Below are 20167 nucleotides of genomic sequence, written 5' to 3' on the forward strand. Positions count from 1 at the left end.
GGTGGGGAAGCAGGAGGCTTTCCAGCAGGTGCCACCAGGCCTGAAAACTGCGCTGCCCCTCCCCTTTCCAACCCTGAAATTGCAGAGTAAATTTGGGCAGCCTTTGAGCGCCGGTTACAAGCTGCAGATCTGCTGTAGCCTTGGCCACCGCACCCTTCCTTGGTAGGGCGAAGCTGGAGTGCACGGCCTTTAGTCGGGGCTGCCGGCATGACGGCGAGTTGGAGGGCCGGGGGAGCACCGCTTTGCAGGACGGAGGTACTTGCAAGTCCCGCCCCAGCTATGCCAAGGAGCAGCGACTGCGTCTGTGCCCAGGGGGCAAGAAGGAAATGGAGGGGTGCAGTGGCTGGACTGCCTTCTTCCCTGCTAGATTCTATGTTTTCCTTTGCAAGCTGGGGTGGGCCAGTCCTTCGCTGTCTCCAGGGTTGCCCTGGGCCAAATGTACACACGCCGCAGGCATGTCTATCTCCTCCTCCTTTTCCGTGTAGCTGCAACTGACTTCTTTCCCCAGGCTGCGCACAGCTTCCGGAAGCGCCAATCAGCTGGAGCCCAGCGTGGATCCTGGGTGCTCAGCAGAGCCCTGGCAACACTACGGCTCCAGCTGGCTCTCCCACAGGTCTGTACTGCGTTACGGATGCAGTTATCTTGGAAAGAATACCAAACAATGGCTTGCCACTGTCTCCTCTCAAGATGTTTTACCTAACCTGTTTTATTTCCAAGCCCAAAGAAATCAACCAAGTTCTGCCACTTCCTCTACAGAGCTATTTGCAAATGCCAATTCTTAAGTATGCATCTAATACAGTGGTTCTCAACCTTTTTAATGCCGCGACCCCCAACCAGTCGTAAGTCGAGGACTACTCAATCGGTCGTAAGTCGAGGACTACTCAACTGGTGCAGCACCGTTTGCAGAATGGGACTTTTGGCGGGCTCAGCAGGGCAGAGACAGCTGGACAATTCCTATTGGCTTTTGAAAGCCAATAGAATTAGACTCTATTCAAGAGAGTCTATTCTATTGGCTTTCAAAAGCCAATAGAATAAAAGGGAGTAGCACAGCTAAGGAAAAGGGGAAAAAAATGGTGGACTGTGTTGTTTGGCGACCCCCGTGAAATGGTCGTTCGACTCCAAATGGGGTCCCGACACACAGGTTGAGAACCACTGATCATATAGTATGTAAACAATAGAATAATCTATACTATGTCATGGACCAAACTAACCTTGTTGAGGTCTGATAACATTTGAATATCCAGAAAGCAGTATGGTACACTTCATAAAGCCCATTTTAATAAACTCTTCTAACAACAAATCTCAGCTTTATCTATTCTTTATCCAAGATAACTACACATTTAAAACAGATGCGTAACCTTTTTTTAATAGCCTTATACGGCCAAATAAAGAAACAATTGCAGGATGCAATATAACTTAGCTACGGTTTTTACAAACCCGATATCACTTTGAAATGAAAATATGATCTGCAAAAATAATTACAACAATGGAAAATATTTTTCTATCAAAAATATTGTCTGAAAATGAGAGCATCCTTAGCTTGGATGATCCCATGAGAAATACAGACTGTCCTCAACTTACAACAGTTCACCTACTGACTGAAGTTACAAAATCACTGGGATAAGCGGCTTGTGATTTTCACACTTATGACCTTTGCAGCATCCACAAGGTCACATGAACAAAATTTGGACGTTTGGCAACTGGTTCATACTTATTACCGTTGCTGTATCCCGGGGTAAGATGATCCCATTTTGCTTTTGACAAGCAAACTCAATGGGGAAGCCAGATTCACTTAACAACTGTGTTACTAACTTAATAACAGAAATTATTCACTTAACAAATGTAGGAAAGTCGTAAAATGGGGCAAAACTCAATACACGTCTTACTTAGCAACCTAAATTTTGGGCTCAATTTTGGTCATAAATCAAGGACTATTTGTATTAAGTAAGAATTCCTTTCCAGGTAGAACTGAAAATATAATCCTAAAACTAGAGTGCTTTGGTGTACTGTCCATATTCATATTTTATTGTGTGATTAATAGCAACACGTAATTTATACAAAATTTGTTTTGGTTTATTACAGTCAAAGATCAGCCAAAAATAATACAGTTCTGTACAAAATTAAAATTAAAACATAAATAAATGAACATCCTCAGTATAAATTAAACCCCTAACATCTTCTTGTGTAGTAAGCAAGGCAGCAAAATTTTGCAATCATGTAAATTTTCATCTTTCATACCAGTCAGTAGCAAAGGAGGCAGATAATATAGAAGAATCAGCATAACACATGCTAAATGGGCCTACCTCTAATATAGACAGCATATTAGGACATGGTTAACTAATCCCATCTCTTCGGACCACATAGAGAAAGACATTCTGAAAAAGGAAGGCTTGTTTATCGGTCCTGTAAAATGCTGAAAGTATCACATCAAAACACACTAGTATGCATGCCTTCCTGTTTGGCCTGAGCAACTCAGTGCAGATAGTTTGCCAGATTATCATCTTGTCTAAATTGCCAAGGATTAATGATACTTTTGTAAGACTATCAGTTTGGACAGCAATGTCCCATAGGTACCGTTGAAAGCAAAAGTTGGTAAGTGTAGGCCTATGATAACCATCTTCTACCCCATTTCATATAACCAACTCAGAGAATCAGAAGGATAAAGCCAGACTGTTGATATTTCAATTTGAGGTAGTACTGTACGTAATTTTCACTAACTAAACCTGAGTATCCATTGTTAGCAATCCCAATCCTGATTTTAAGGCAGCATTGCAAACACTCCTAGGGGCTCCCAAAACAGCATGCAAGAACTGAGTTTGAATTAATTGCAAAATTGTAGTTGTGCCCCATATAATACCCGAGAATTACTTTTCCATTAAACACTGGGATTATTGTCAATAATTTAAGATCACAGACTTTGCAAGGCCTCAGATTTAAACGCCTCATAAATAGCCAATCAAGTTCATCTACTCCACTAGTTTTCTGTGGCATGCAGTCAGTTTTCCTATCATTTTGCAATTGTACACTATGGCATACCTCTATGTTCTCTACTTTTACAGATAAAACAATAGGGAAATTGTCATTATCCATCCTAATGCATACCTCAAAACCCTAAAATGCAATGGCCAAATTTATTAAATATAATCATACAGTTTAAGTTATTAGAACTGCACCTTGTCAGGTGCAAGCAATCAAAACCACCTGTGAGAAGGCCACATTATATAGTTTATTGTTGACCATTTATATTACAAGAATCTCTCCAAACAGTCTGACTTTTCTTGGGAAACAGCAATATAGACCTAAAGGTTTGATCTCAGATGTTTCCTCCACCAAACAGATTCTAAGCCAAAATATCTCTTAAACCCCCTAGTAGGGGGGTTCCTCCCTTTCAGCCCGCAATTCCACACATCTTGAAACAATATGTTGTTCTCTAGAATCTAGATGGTCACTTATAGAACATTTAGGATTCCCATATCTAAGTTTATATAGCATCATTCCCACCCAAGGCATGGTTGGCTCCCACTGTGTTGCTTTTCTGAAAGGTCCTGAAAACATGGTTTTGTCAGAGGGCCTAGGCACCACCAATGGAGATGGCGTAGATCAAGTGCTTGATTTGATTGTGTTGTTGTAAGCTGCCCGGAGTCACCTGTGTGTGAGTTCGGCAGCTATATATGTTTGTTTAATAAATAAATAATTTACCATTTAAACCAATAATAGTCCTTTCCAACTGAATTTGGTATCCTCAAAATAACATGTCAGAAGAAACATTTCCTATTTCCTCAGGATTCGCTAAATTAAATTGGCGTAAAAAAAGGGTAGCACAATTTGGCCCCATGCCCCATTATTGAAGTTGCCTTGTAAATAACACAAGCATGTGAAAACCTCAATAAATTCTACACTGGCTAGGATTTAGCTTGATAACTAATTGGGGGGGAGGGCATAGAAATATTTACTACTTATCTCCTTTAAGTTTAAAAGGCAGGATAAGACAAAAAGTTCACAGGGGAATAGCTTGTATATCTATTTGAAGCAACAAAAGAACATACACAGAGAGAGAGAGAGAAAGAGAGATTCTCCCCTCTTCCTGTTCTTCTTTAGTGCTTCTTTAGCATTGATATACAACCACAGGTCATAAATGAATCTATATCTGCTTCATCACATAGCTTGTAATATCAGAACTTCAAAGGATTTAATGTAACTCAAGAATGGGACAATTATATATGTGTTTTCTGGAGAAAGAAAATTATAAAAATTGTTATCATTCTAAGTTAAAAGTGAGCATTGTTGCATACAGTTAACTAAAGTAGACTAGCTACTCCAAAGTGGATGCCGTCCAGGAGTGATGCACAGCCAGAGAGTAGGGATTATAGATGTTGTGGTCCATCACACCTAAACAGGACCAAGCTGAGAAAGATTGTGTTCCTACAAAAAAGTACTGAGTTGCAGAAAAAAACCAAAATAATAGCAGCTTTTCCTCAGAAAGGATAACTCCTGGAACATCATGCCCCTCAAGGTGAGATCCGCACCGCGCCCACAGTTTTGGCCTTCCGAAAAGACCTGAAGACCTGGCTCTGCCAACTGGCTTGAGGCTCCAATGGGGGCATGTCATTCTGGAGTTGGTTAATTGACTAAGACAAGACCCCACCTCTTGCCCATGTGTATCTCGCTCGCTCCCTCCCCATCTTTGTCAATTTTAAATCAAATTTAATGTTACTATTGTTTTAATGTTTTATATTGATGTTTCATTGATTGATTATAAGCCACCTACAGTCACCTTGATAGGCAGCAATAAACATTTAGCAGTTTTTGAATCTGATATATGGCCACATGTAAAGCAGAATGAATTAGTAATATTAATTAAATTGAACTGTGATGTTAGTTATCTTCTAACCTGTAACTGCTAAGCTACTGAAAGACATTTTTGTTTCCTGTAAGCAAATTTTTGTACGTGGTGGCTTATCTTGTAGTTCCAGTCACAGAAGTAACATTTTCTTCATCATACACAGTGTATACGCATACACAGCCATGGGAACGCATAGCACTAGGAAGATTCCCCACAATTTCCCATTTATTACACTCAGGATCATATTTCTCAATGTTCTGCAGGTATGACCCTCTGGAAGAGGAATAGCCTCCTGTTACATAGATACATCCATTCATGACGACTGCGCTGCCTTCCATCCTTCTTTCTATCATATCAGCCTTTTGAGTCCACACATTTTGCTCTGGATCATAACAATCTGTGATTGTCGTCTGACCGCCCACAAAATACAGTTTGTTTTCCAGTGCAATGGAACATAATCCATACTCTACAGCAAAACAAATGAATTATTAACATTGTCCATTATATTCTGAAGAATTTAAAAAAGAAAGGAGGCCTAACAATTGACCAAAATAGAATCTTCATCTAAACATTCTAATATAGTTCTCTGCTGATTTCAAGAATTTTGGATTTAGATTATGATTTGTAGCCACATTTTGCTTAACTGAGATAAGGAAGTTTATCTATTTACTTATATACAGATATATTCTTCAGAAAAAGGGCTTCTTCAGCATCATACAGGAAAGTCATGAATAACTTGTTATTGCAAAGAAGTTGAACATAATAATTAGTGAGGGCATAAAAAAAATGAAACATCAGTACAATATTATTAAGTAAAGAATAAAAAGGGAAATAAAAAAACAAAAAAAGCAAGTTGGAAATCTACGTCTATGATGATAATGAAAAATCCTAACAATTTAAATATGCATGTTTATTTACTCTGTTTCTATCCTGCCACATTCCAAGAGCACGTAGTGATTTATAACATCATAACACATCCAAACGATAAAAAAGAAAAGAAAAAAATAACAGATTATCAATATTATTAAAATATTAAAATAATCAACCTCAAAATCACAGAAATGTTATTATACAGCTTCCCAAATGACCTAAATCTTCACTTAAATTAAAAATTCTTCTAAACAGTTCTTCTGAATACTTAAAAAAGGGTGTGATATGTTTCTTGGGTCTACAGCCGGAAGCACCAATTTCTAGCACTCCTGAATACTATGTGGGGGAAGGAATTGTCAAAATATCTATACAGAACTCATGAATTGAAAAAGTAGATTTCAGATGGAATGGAACTTCTATAGGTTGCCAGGTCACAGCCATATACGGCTTTATTTGTCAAAACTAACACTTTGAACTGTACTCAGAAGCCTTTCAGCATTACTGTATGGTTTGAAAAGCAAATTACACATATGTGGATGGCTGCATTCTGTGCCTATGGAAACTTTTAGGTAGTCTTCAGAAGAGCCCCATGGAGAACACATTGCAGAAATCTACACAAGAGATAATGAGGACACTGGTATCTGTCATCAGGATCTTTTTCTGCAGGATTTGCAACCAGTATATCAGCTAAATCTAGGCAGATTCTCCTTGAAAAACACCAGAAGGATGTCCCTTTCAGAATCATTTGCATGTTAGCAAGGAAGAAGACTTCAGGTCAGTGGAGGACCCCCACAGAGGAACTATTGACTTTCTTAATGGCCAGGAGATGTTAATTCTTGAGGCCAGTTTTTAATTATTAATTTTAATATTAATCAAATTAATAATACTAATATTAAAGCCATGGGCTTTTGAAAGGGAAGGAAATATGAGAGTCAAAACTAACAATGATCATGTCCACAGTACTATATGCTAGTTTTTTTTGTACAGGGGCCAAACTGATGTACAGTGATTATACTTCCTTTTACAGAATAAGGAACAAAAAAGATGGGTTTTCCTATTTTAAGTGTAAGCCACCAGAGACATTCTGGAGTCAGAATGTCTTTTAAAGCTAATAAATAGTAAGTAGGTAAATAAATAAATAAATAAATAGATTTACTAGAAGGGGGAAGAATTTTACTTCAGAATTTTGGATTTCTTTTGTTTTTTGGCTATTCTACGTGGAGGCTAGACAGCCATCTGTCCAGGATGCTTTAATTGGGTAGGAATTGGACTAATTACTTAAATGGCTTTTTTCAGCTCTATGACTCACATGTAAATACTTTCAATGGGAGAACAAGTGCACAGTATTTATTTAAGTTGTTTAGTAGAAGCAAAACTTACCTGGATATGAACTTGTGGCGATTATACTCCATTCATCAATATCTGAGTTGTACTGTTGTATTTTATCATAAGTGCAACTTCCCCGATAACCATAATGGCCTCCGGTGACATAGATGACTTCATTCAGGACACAAGCAGTGGCATTTCCAACACCTATTTAGTAATACTAAATTTGTAAAAGGCTTTTAAAAAAATTATATTCAGCCAAATTTCCATCAACAGACTAGTAATATGATACATACACACAATTATAAGATAATACATGCACAAATGTGTCCATCATCCAATATGTCCACCCTTTAAGATAAGCAATATTATGCAAAGCACAGCAAAAGATTAAAAAATAGTAAACCAAAGAAATTAAACACATAGGAAAAGGAAAAAGAACTAATTTTAGTTTGCATGTACACAACTTCCCATATCTTTTACTTCCCATATCAATTACTTTCACTTTCAGTATTTACTCTTTGCACTAAACATTACCTATCTTCCAGCATTTGTGCATCGTAAGATGTTTCATTTTTAGTATACATTCTATCATGGAATACTAATTTATCTATTTGCTCAGGGGTTTTTTGGCCATATATAATTTGCAATTTTAGTGTCAAAGACACCTTATTCATTTTTGGATACATTATTTTTCAGATCCATACCTTGTTGCATTGCATAACCTATTTAATAATTGCTGCAAATAATGTGAGGTCTCGACCAAAAATACAGCATGATCTGCATACAAAGTACCCAAACATTCATATCTCTAATATGTAATCCTTGCATTTCGTATACCTTTAGCCATGTATGAAATACATTAATATACTGAACAGTGAAGGAGGCATCAATATATCCTTGTTTTACTTCCTGATTAATGATGAACTATTCCCTAAACCAGTGTTTCTCAACCTTGACAATTTTAAGGCATGTGGACTTCAACTCCCAGAATTCCACAGCCAGCAATTGTCAAGGTTGAGAAACACTGCGCGTCTAAACATTCTGTTTATTCTCACATGTGCTTTATAGGTATCCTCATTTAATGATTCTAACTGGGATCAGCAACTCCATCTCTAAGTGAAGCGATTCAGTAGCATATCATGTGACCATCAATCCATTAGTGATGGCAGTTCCAACAATCCCAATTGGGGTTGTTAAGAGAAGAATCACCCACAGTCATTAAGTGAGATATTTGTGACCATGACTTGCAACCTCCTATTGGCTTTCTCATTGACTTTGTCACTGACTGACTGACTCAAGGTCACTCACCTAGCTTCGTACTTAAAGGGAGAACTAGATCACACTGTCTCCCGCTTGCTGCCTTAACCACCACACTAAACTGGCTCTTATGGGAGAGATATAATTGATAAAAACGATGATCATTTAAGCACAAAGCTACACTAAACATAACTGATATACAATTAAACTATTTAAATGCAAGCATATTAACTTAGGCAAACAGGCAAATCTTAAGAAAGTGCCAGCCTCACCATTGGATGTGATTAACAGTGGAACTGGATGTAGTAATTGTATCCATATCCCTTAGAAAGGAGATAAAGACAGAGGGGAGATTTCTGAAGAGGGGAAGATAATAACTCCCTGGTTCCTGGTATATATTGTGGAAGAACTTAAGCAATTAATTAATTTTTTTAGCCTGGAGCTACTGAGCATAGTCAGAATATAAGCTGTTAGAGCTTATCTTTGTTTTTGGGTTTTTCTCTGTAACCAATCATATTTTTAGATGCCTGCATTTCTTGTTGCTTAATTATAAATATAACCTATTGACTTTGTATCAGAGTCTTGCCATGAGATGTTACTAAACATGTCCAGGTATGCTTAAGCTGACTTTGTACACCTATCATAAAATGTTTGGAGCCTGAATTATTCTTGTGTGCTCCTTTAGTAGATAAACAAACATTATTTTGAGAAGGGAGAGAAAATTTGTAAGTCAAAAAGTTCACACTTTCTCTAACAATTACACATTGCCTAGAATCATGATACGGATGGATGGATGGACGGACAGATGATGGATGGATGATAGAGGCAGAATACAGAAAGACAAAGTAGTGAACTTTCACTTCCTGCTCTCCTTATAAGAAATATTTTTATCCCTTGAGAATGAACTACTGTAAAAATGCTGGAACCGTCTGTCTGACCATACTTAATGTGACATCTGTTTTCTGAGGTTGTTCACATCATTTTCAAAATGTCAAATGTGACCATGGATCCCAAATGATTGGGCCACCTATTCTAACCAAACCTTAATATTTTATTAGTACCTATCCAAATAGAAGTGGGAAATAATGCAGTTTCATTTAAAGATACATGCAGAACTGAATTAACAAGTTATGCAGCAAGCTGATTACCTTTAATCATGTTTGCAATTGGGAACCATTTCTTTCTTAAAGGATCATAGAATTCCGCTTCTTCAGCTGGAGCCCCTTTTCGATAACCTCCCAGAGTATAGATACAACCACTTAAGGTAACTGCACAGTGGTAGTATTTTGCATTAAGCATGGAGCAGCCTTCAGTCCATTCATCAGTTTCAAAATTGTATATCCACATTAAATCAAGGGCTTCTATATTGTCTGTTCTGTAACCTCCAGTCACGTAAATATTGGGTCCCAGGCTTGTCACTGCATAGCTTTCTCGTGTGTGATCTGGCATATCTGTTCCCTGGACCCAAATATTGTTTACTGAATCCCATATATGCACTTCAGACAAAGGGTGCCAATAATAACCCCCAATCACATACATAATAGTGGTAGATCTTTTTGTAACTGCTCTTGGCTTGGGGCTTAATACACTACGTATTAGAGATCTGATTTTATTTTCCTTTAACTGGTATTTCTTGTACAAGCTGAGGGCTGATTTCAAGTACATTTCATCTGAATCAATTTCAAGACACCTCAACAGATCATAAATGTATTCGATCCTGCTGTCCACATCAAAGGCAATCCATTTGGCAATGGGCTCTGTCATTTCTTCTTCTTTCCATATATCAAGCTTCTTTCTGGAGAGAATGAACTGGAGTTTCTTGTTGCTAATCTCTAGAAATTCTTCTCGTCTCCACACTTCTTCAAATCTGGACAATATTATCCTTCTGGATTCCTTCTCCAGTTCTGAGCAGACATGGAATTCTGCAAAGGAGTGCATTCCTAAACAATTGTCAAGGTCTAAATGTCTGATCAGAAACTGCTCACAGGCTTTTTTGACAGAAGTGAACTGAAGATGATCAGCAGCTTGAAGGAGGCTTTGAACATTTTGTTTTGTTATCTGGATCTCTGATGTGTACGTGTACATCACCAGGGATTCTAGTATTGTAGGACTGAACAAAGAAAGATAAATCTGATCCTTTGACTTTTCTTTCATGTCAGAGGTAAACATGGCTTTGAAATAGTTGCTACAAGCAGCTAGTACAGCTTTATGGCAATGGAATAGCACATTGGGTGCACACTGAAGGGTAATATCAGTGAATAACCCTTCGAGATAGAACGTCCTGAACGCATCCAAAAACTCTATAGGATGAGAGAGGTCTTTGTATCTATAGGTATAGTCCCCCTGCTCAGTCAGTGCCATCGCTGAAATAAAATATCAGAAACAACATGGCAGTGAGGTTCATGTACTCATTCCTATCAGTACCCATTCAGATATAAGACTTTCTGATTTCAATGGCAGAATCTTTTTGTACATAATTTACCTTTTATGCTCACATAACGATCACAATTTAAAAAATGCAGCACATCAGATCAAGAAGCACATTGGGTAAAAAAGAAAATGCAAAGCCACCAACAGCAATATATTCCCTTAAAATAAAACCATCCAGAAATAATTTGTTTTAAGTTATTAAACATTACTGGTCTCAGCTCTTCAAATGTCTTCACTGCCTCAAACAACTCTAACTTTCTTTCTTGCTCTTCCAAGCAGTACCTCACATCTGTCCCAGAATTTGATGCCAGCATCAAATGATCTTCCAATCAGGCTCACATTTTCAATGACTGGTCTCCATAACTTTCCTAAATGAAGCCTGCAGGACTGGAGGAAAGATTAGTCCTCTTATTTTTTTTGATAATAAGAATTCTACACAGATCACATATGTGTATATCATATTTTACATGTACATGATCTATGCAGATTTCTTATTATAAACAATACACATTTATGTGAGCAATTTCTAATATAAGATTTTCTTTCAAACATTTTACCATACAAATTAATTCAATCTAAATTTTGGAAACCAAGACAGTGAGCCTATTTAAATCCCTCTAAACAGAACAATAAGCAAATATAAATCCCACTTAGTTGGACCTATTAGTTAAATTGTTCATAATTTTGTTAAAATACACTATTATCAGATCTAGGAATGCCAAGAATGTAAAAGCACTTTAATTTAGAGTTCCAGAAGAAAAGTGTATTTTCCATTTTTATCATTGTCATCCTATTTTATTTGTTCATTTTAATCACCATTATTCATTCAATTATTCTTCCACAAACCTGAAAGTAATATATAGCAATATAAGGGGTTCTAGTGCTACTATTTAAAATACACTATAAAAGGAGTTGTAAAACCAACAATTAACCATGCAGGACTGTGAAAAGAACAAATTAACCCTTCTCTCCTATGTACATATTTAACTACGGTGTGCATTTACCTAGGAGTAGATACCATGTAGTCCAGTCCAGTTTACTTTTAGATAAACAGGCGCGTAATTATGCTGCTTCTTAGGACTAACAATATATTCTCATGCATCTCAAAATTAAGCCCCGCTGACTTCAACAGCCTTATTTTCAGGAACGGGGGTATAAAACTAGATCATGCTGCACATCGCTAATCCGACAGGGGATTTATCGCAACGCAAACACAATACTGTAGTTCAGTGCAATCTCTTTGTAGGTATTAGATATTTCTGAGAGCAGAAAAGCAACATTTGGAACTTTTAAGTATCCCAAAAGCGGCATGAACAATAAATAAATCGGCAGCGGTAAGACCAAATGCCCTCAACCGATTTGTCTGTCATTTCGCGGGGCGATATTGCGTTGGGGAATAAAAAACCGACGATAAAGATTCCGTCTTTTAAAAAGCCTTCTATACAGCTGTGGTCGCCCGACCTAGCGAACCACCAAGTCGCCAGCCAGTTGTATGGCTCGTATCGAGCCAGCCCCAAAACTAGGGTTAACTCTAATAAGGCTAACCACGGTTATCTTGCCCTGGGAAATGCAACCATCCAATTCAAAAAAAGTCCAGTCAGCCGCAGGTCCTCATTCTTCAGCGGCTGTCATTTATGTCGACAAATTATATATGGTTTATCCAAAGTGTCGTTCGGCCACCCCGAATTTGCTAAAGACTCACCCACCTGCTCTCCAAACTGGGTGAGAGGCAGAAGCAGAACTGGGTTCGAACGAGAAAAGGAGCAGCTTTCAAAAATCTGAGCACAAAGGGGAGGGGGAAGGAGAAGGAGGAGGACCTTGGCACTAAAAGGCGATTGCCCGAATCGAAGCCCCCCACGGGCTAGGGTTGGTCGTGGGGCATTGTGGGAGCGCCTTACCAGCCGCTCGGCACTCTTGTCATTTTTTTTTTATTTCCCGCGCGTGGAAATGAAGGGGGGGGAACCTATTAAACAGGGCACCGGGGACCAGGAGGCGCAAAGCTCATGTTCGTTTTGTTCCCCTCTCCCCCCCTCCCAACTACTCCGTTCCCGCCCAACCCGGTCCGAATCGATGCGCGCTTTGGAACAAAAGAGAAAGCTCGAGCGTGGGCTTTCGAGCAGGTTGCAAACTTTGAGGGAAGCAGCTTCGCCGCGCGCCCGGCCTCCTGCAAGGTCGGCTGCAATCGGCTTACTACTATTCAGAGAAGTGAGAGGAATAAAGACGTGCAAGAGGAACCCGCTAGGAAGTCCTCCACCAGTCTTTCTAGGAGGAAAAGGGAGGAAGGGCTCGGCGTCCTTTTCTCCCCGGCTGCCCGGTTGACTGACTATCTTTAGAAGAAATTCAGATTCGCTGCTGACCGGCTGTAGGCTATAGAAGGAACAGATGGAGAGCCGAGTTCCTATTTTAGTGTCTCAGCTGGCTCGGCTCGCCTCCTCCTCCTCAGGCCAGGCCCCTCTGCTCCCAATAAGGCCATGCTCAGCTTCTGCCGTTCAGCTCCCCTCCCTCTCGTCCCCAGAGAAACCTTTGCCTGCTGCTTCTGGGCCTCGGGGGCAAAAGGAAGGGTTGCCTTAAAAGCGTCTGTTGGGCTACGAATGGTGGCCGTTTTGCTTCCAATATCTAAAGTGGAAACAATAGATTTGCTTATCCAGAGCTCAGCGGGGGGGGGGGCTGGGGAACACTCCTGGGGTATAAAATTGCTCTGTCTCCTGTTCCTGCCCAGCCGCTCCCAGAGATGCAACAGAAGCTGTGATAGCAACATGCTGGTTATAAAGCATTTCTAAATAGTCTTTAGCCAGTTTGGGTAGGTAGTGGTTAAGGCATCAGACTAGAAACTGGGAATTCTTGTCTTGCCTTCCCCACAGCCAGTTGCATGACCTTGGGCCAGTGACTCTCTCAGCTCTAAGGAGGCAATGGCAATCACTTCTGAAAAATCTTGCCGAGAAAAAGTCTAGGCAATGGCCTGGATCAAGACTGACTTGAAGCCATCACCACCCCTAATTGCCTCTTTCCTTGGTAAGTAGAATCTGTCAACCAAGAATGAAGGGCATGATTCATTACTTTTCTGGTTTTCCTATCCAAGGAAGACTTAGACCAACACTCACCCACATCCTAGATGAATATATAGCCCTGAAATGTAAAAAATAAACAGGAGAATGTAGTTTACAAAATTGAGTATATTGCTGAAAAGTTCTGTTTCTTGCCATTCTTTTCAGAACAGACAATAATTGAAAAAATTACAAGCAACATATAGTATATATAACAGAAATTCACTTAGCAAATGTGGCATAGATTTGTTCCTTCACCGTTGTAGGGACATTATTTTCCACAGAATCCATATTTTTTTTTGCTTTTTAATTATAGTAATAAAAAGAAAGAGCAGAACACAAACTTTTTTCTCTTCTCTTTGTCATTGTATCTTCACTCTCATCAGAATCTATAATTCTTGAAAAATTCCAAATACTAGGAATACTAGAAAGAATGTAAGAATTAAATTTGGGACAAATATATGGCAGCTTAAGACTTGTTTGTTTATGAAGATTCTCAGTCATCCAGGTCATGATTGTCCCAAAAGTGCCTTTTGAAAAAGCACCTTTGGATTGAGACTTGTTTCAGGAATCTCAAAGAAATCATAGAAAGCATCCAGAGAAACAATGATTGCTGGGTTTTGTTCTATATAATACTGTTATATCAATTTCTTCTATTTTTTTTCTGATCCTACTAGATCTAGCATATTTCAGATCCCCTCAATTAAACAATGTCATCTTGTTGAAAACATAATGCCAGTGCCTACTTGTGGAACAGCATACTCAAGAGATCTGGTTGGTCCCAACCCTGTTAGCCCTTCATAAGGTTCTCAAGATCAGGCTGTTTCCTCAGACATTTGGACCAGAAGGTTAGGAAAACACTGTTGCTGATATGAGTTTAAGATTAGAATGTATTATTTCCCTCAAGAGTCATTAGATATTACTTATAACTGTTGGTTTTTAACCTTTTACACCACCCAGTCCTGCTCTGAGATAGGGCAGCCATATGAATTATTCAAATAATAAATAGCAGAACTCTGATAGTTCAATTATAAATCCTGCCCAAGATGGATGCACAATGGTTGAAAGCACAAGCAATAATCCATGGGTCAAGATAACTGTTAAAATCAGCATTCACATTTATCAAATAAGCAGATCTTTAGACCATGTAATAGGGTCCTCATCTATGCTGGGAAGGAATGCAAATTAAGCTTCATTAAAACTAGGGGAGAAGAATTTGTTAGAAAAAGCTTTAATATATAGTATCCCCAACAGAGGAAGAAATAGAAAACCAATGTTCTTTTTATACTAATCAGCTAAACAACTGTTAGGTCCCATCACAGTATGTTTCTGTTGATTTATATAATCGCTATATTCTACAGTTAAGGCAAAATATTTAACAGGTAGATTCAGTAATAAAATATTTAATTGTTATCTTTATAAGCATACATCTTAAATAAAAACTACAAATGGGATAAATTAATCGTTATTTTAAATAGTACACATATTCCAAAAGTTCGAGTAGGCACATAGCATTTCAAAGAATAACAAGTGAAATATGGATTTCTAAGCAAATTCATTGTTCATTATATCAAATGTACTCAGTATCTGAATCTTAGCAGATAGTTAAATAATCTACTCATTAAGACCAACATAAATTAATATCTGAGAGGAAGCTAATATTGAGCTAATCTTTTTTTCTTCTTTCACCAATTTTAAACTAAAAAAATACATTATCCATATATACAATTCCACACATTAAACCAATTTTCACACATTCACTTTTTGCAAAGGCTAAAAGATCAACACAAAACTGCTTATCTATTTATGCCCTTTTTCAAAACTTTCAGATATAATTTTCACATTAAGAGGAGTTTGGCAGCACCTTTTCTAACTAACCAATCTTACTAAAAGGCATAAATTGTCATGAACTGAGTTTCAGCTTATGAAGGCTTATGCCTCTAAATAACAGTTACTAGATGGAAAGGATGATGTCATTATTATTTGCACATAGACTAATACAGTCCTCCTCTTCCAGTATCTTCATATTTCTAACAAAATTACATAAAAAGAAAGATTATACCTCGCAGATATTGGCAAAGATAAATGTGATGCCTTAGTAATAGACTGAAGCAGTAATTTTATATTTGTGGCACTGACATTATACTCTTCATTTTACATAATTCTTTAAAGGATTCAATTCTAGGTAGTTTATTTAGGAATAAATCCCACTGGCCTAATTAGGGATTATTTCTCAGTAAACATGCACAGAATTGAACGGAATTCATATAAAGTATTTTGCTTATGAAAAGAAATACATATCTTTCATTGCATCATCTCATTTGCATTCTTATGATTTATTTGCAGATAAAACCAACACTTTTATGGACAGATATTATTAAACAGTATTCAGTATTGCCTACATTTATTTGTAATGGTGCATTACCTTTAACCAGATTGACTGATGTAGAATATATTTGTTAAAAAGGAGAAAAATGGATATGATCTTATTTTTATTTGATGCCACTAAACTGCAACCAATTGTTGTATTGTAATTGGTTACAGAAAATAATCTGGACCTCTACAGTTTTACAGGACTATGAAAGTATTTTTCAATTTTAAGAAATAATGTTCTGTTATTTTCTTAAAAGCAGCAAACGTTAGCAATTATTTGAGTGAGAGTTCCACTCACATAATGGGATTTGCTTCTTTTTCCTCTTTACTGATAAGAGCTAATTTGAGTGTATGCTATGCTGCCACAGGCCAAATGGCTGCCCAATATATAATTAATCAGAACCTACTATCATATATCATAGAACAGACTTTAATAGTTCATCTGAAATGATATTGATGACTATTATATTTAATAATTTTGGCATCTGCTTCATTAAATTATTCATTCTATCAACCATACACTGATTTTGTACAAGGAAAGGGAAGACAATCAATTAAAATTATCTAAACAAAATGTGATTTTTCTAATATCTATAAAGAAAGGATTCTACTATGTGAAAGTCAAGACAGTAGCACCAATTTGCTGTTGTTAAGCTAAATGGGAACTATTCTTTTATAAGCAATTCTAAGTAGGCAAGAATCTCAACACCAGATGACCAAACAAGAACTGATGCATCCAATGGAGCAAGATCCTGAGCTAATTGAGAAATCATTTTCTCCAAAATATATCCATGGCGTGGCATAACAACATCGCTCTTTTTTAAACACATCACAGGACACAGATCATTCCCACCATCACCTATATATACAATTTGTGAGTATTTAACTCTTGACGTTAAATTGCTTTCTAAAAATTCTTCTAAAACTTTCCTCTTACATAAATTTATAGGGCACTTTGTACAATCATGGATATGACAATTCTGCACAGAAAGATAGCCAAAGCTATCAAAACTTGCAGGGTTTGTAAACACTTCATCAAATAGTTGAAAAACATTTGCTGTTTTTAAAATCCAGTCAATAAAGACAGTATTGGAATCTGATATAATTATGCAATCAAAAAAGCCTTTGTGTTTGCCAATAAAATCTAAAAGATCTATCATTCCTGAAGTAAATGGGATTGCTGTCATAGTCCTTTTCATCTCTTCTTCTGTTACTCCATTATCTCCCAGATATTTAAAAACTCTATCCATGTATTCCGTCCAGTGTCCTTTTTGATAGGAGTTTTTTATTTCATCAGGAAGTTTTGAATCGGGGGCACATTTAACAATCCAGGTATCACTGTTCTCATCTACAATTGTATGATCAAAATCAAAAACCAGTAGGAATCTCATTGTTGTTGGATATAAGAATAATCTGAAAATGAGAAAAAATAGTTTAATTATTAATGAAATCATTTATATAATCAAATGTTGATAGTTTTAAAAAAACAATTTTCAGCAAGAAAAAAAATCATGATATTTTTTAAAATGCATCTGAATGCTTCTCAAAATATAAGAGTCCACGCTATATACCAAATCAGTTTGTTGTGGCATCTAAACTGGGCATCATTTACATACAGCATAACCTGGCATATGTTTCAAACATAATGTCCACAATATGTTTTATACAATGTATAAGCTATAAACAATGCAGAAAGTTAGGGATACTCAAAGCATTTCAAGTTTTCATTTTAGTCCTCTGTATGTGATATTTATATTGATTTACCTTAAGTAACAAAGAATATACAATAAACTATAAAATACAGATAGTCTCACTTAATGACCAGTAGTTTAATAATCATTTGAAGTTATCATGACTTCCAAAAAGTTAATTATGACCCATCCTCAATGTTATGACTAACACACATCCAAACACAACGCACACCACGGTCATGTGATTGCATTTTGGACAACCGCCTCAGTTATGACCAGTTGCAGTTTCCAGCAAAAAATGCCCATTTAAGAAAATGGACTCACTTAATGACCATGTGGTTCACTTAACAACTATAGTGACTCACTTTATGACCATTGTAAATGGTCATAAAATCAAGACAAGTCATATGGCTTGCTTTACATTCACAGTAATTTAAGGCCAAAATTCTGGGCTCAGTTGTCATTAAATGAGGACTACGTATATAGCATATAAAGTAATCATTAGTCAAAACCAAAATTCAAAGACAGGATATTTGATTACATTATCAAAAAGTATAGAACTGACACAGCTAAAGATAAGATTTATATTGATGTGCAATTTTTAAAAAAAAAATCAACCACAATACATAAATGATACTCACTGGATGATGTTTGAAACTTGAATTCATTGGAGTAAATCAAATAGAGTGAATTTATCTCAATTCTGCCAGTAAATAACTGCAAGCCATTTAACTGTACAGAGACAGAAGAAAATGTATGGTCTTATTCTGATCTGGTTTGAACACAGAAAGTCACAGAGGTTTTCCCTGAGCATTTTACCAACAATCTTGTGCGAGACAAGATTTGGCTTAAAGGTAAGTTAGGCTAATCTTAACCTGTGAAGTTCATGCATAAACAAAATACAAAGCTCATATTATTTCACAGTTTAGAATAATACAATATAATGAGATAACTCTATGCAACAAAGGGGATTCTTATCAAACAAAGGCCAGATTCTACACATCATAAAAACATAGTACATATATTTTACAGATATTTCCAAAACATCAACTCCTTGAATCCATTTGTAGCATGGGATTTTAAATGAAAGAGCTTAGTACTTTCCTCCAACCAGGTTTCATCCAAATATGTTGGAATAACAATGGATGTCAACTATTAGAGCTAGAAGACATTCAACATCACATTAACATGAACCTGACTTTAGAGTCTCATTGTATGGATTTTACTTTTTAAAAAATCTTGGCTAGATGATTTGACTGAAAAGCAAATTCACCAAACATGCCTGGACTCAGTGACTTCCATATTGTGTCACGGAATCACTTTCAAAATATTGTAGCACACAAGATCAAAGCAAGCTGAAAAGAAATGTATGGGCAATTAATGTAGCACTGAATCTGACTTGCTTTTGGCTCTTTGGAAATAGGCAAAGAACGGAATGAACATCTATACTCTCCTGAGTAATTTACAGTCACTGGAGCAAATACATTTACATTTAAAAATAAACGTTTAGTTATAAGATCAACAAAAGTACTCATTTATTTGCAAGCCCCAGACAGCCTGGCAAGTATGAACTACTAGAGAAGCAATTCATCTTGTTCTTAGGGACAAGAATGGAATGTAAGTCAGAAATAGCTCAGAGCTTTGCCAAGCATTAGCACATAGTAGGGTCAGCCAGGTGAGAATCTGTGCAGTACAGGCCGCATTTGCAAACGCTAATTAAAGAGCCCGTATTTCGCTAAGCTTTTCCACTGCCCGCAGCAGTCTGTAAACATTTTAAGGTTCTTTTTGCACGATCGGTATCTTTACAAAAGCCACCAACCGCTATAAAGGCGAACCACCAACCCGTCAGATCGCTCCTTCGCACGGAGTCTTAGGGAAGCAACGCTGCCAGGGACGCCGTGGGAAAACGAGCCGCGAAAGACGCGCGAACGCTCCTCGCGTGCACAGCAGTCACTCATTGCGAGGCAACTAAACAGCTCCGACAGGAGGCCAAAGCCGGCCCGAGGACTTGCCTGGGCCACCGGCCCTGGGGACGCCGCACCAAGCCTATCCCTCGGAGGCAGCCCGTCTTCCGAGTGCACCCTCCCGGCTTCGGCCAAGCCTGGGGACGGGGCGAGAGAGCAAGGCGGTGAGGGCAGAAGCTGTCAGCCTACACAAGTAAGTGGAAGAGGGAATCCAGCCGGCCGTAGCCCGAAAAATGAGAGGAACCGAGAAGCCGGCCTACCGGCATCCAACTCAACGCCCGGGACTCAACTGACTGCCCTGCAACGTCGGTGCACGTCAGATCACGTGAGCGCCCAAACAAGTCTCGCCCCCCCCCAACCCGACAG

General features: G+C 37.8%; 2 protein-coding genes across 6 annotated transcripts; both read right to left on the bottom strand.

Moving 5' to 3' along the window:
- Nucleotides 1–1927: 1927 nt before the first annotated feature.
- On the bottom strand, nt 1928–12482 carry KLHL23 (kelch like family member 23). 2 transcript variants are annotated; one of them, XM_039365463.1, is made up of 4 exons: nt 12436–12482; nt 9448–10662; nt 7094–7246; nt 1928–5309 (listed from the first exon to the last, which is right to left on the bottom strand). In XM_039365463.1, the coding sequence occupies exons 2-4, from the start codon at nt 10658–10660 to the stop codon at nt 4957–4959; spliced, it is 1719 nt and encodes a 572-aa protein (XP_039221397.1). In that variant the 5' UTR covers nt 10661–10662; nt 12436–12482; the 3' UTR covers nt 1928–4956. The 2 variants fall into 2 exon arrangements, with proteins under 2 accessions (XP_039221397.1, XP_039221398.1); XM_039365464.1 differs by lacking the exon at nt 12436–12482 and adding an exon at nt 11734–11782.
- Nucleotides 12483–14429: 1947 nt separating this feature from the next.
- On the bottom strand, nt 14430–20113 carry PHOSPHO2 (phosphatase, orphan 2). Of its 4 annotated transcripts, none has more exons than XM_039365443.1 (3): nt 20062–20113; nt 18479–18569; nt 14430–17559 (listed from the first exon to the last, which is right to left on the bottom strand). In XM_039365443.1, exon 3 carries the CDS (start codon nt 17535–17537, stop codon nt 16812–16814), a length of 726 nt encoding a protein of 241 aa, XP_039221377.1. In that variant the 5' UTR covers nt 17538–17559; nt 18479–18569; nt 20062–20113; the 3' UTR covers nt 14430–16811. The 4 variants fall into 4 exon arrangements, with proteins under 4 accessions (XP_039221377.1, XP_039221376.1, XP_039221375.1 ...); XM_039365442.1 differs by having other exon boundaries at nt 19850–20101; XM_039365441.1 differs by having other exon boundaries at nt 19680–20101.
- Nucleotides 20114–20167: the final 54 nt, after the last annotated feature.

The sequence above is a fragment of the Crotalus tigris genome, unplaced genomic scaffold (assembly GCF_016545835.1).
Source record: "Crotalus tigris isolate CLP2741 ecotype Arizona unplaced genomic scaffold, ASM1654583v1 scf7180000020074.1721668, whole genome shotgun sequence".
NCBI lineage: Eukaryota > Metazoa > Chordata > Lepidosauria > Squamata > Viperidae > Crotalus > Crotalus tigris.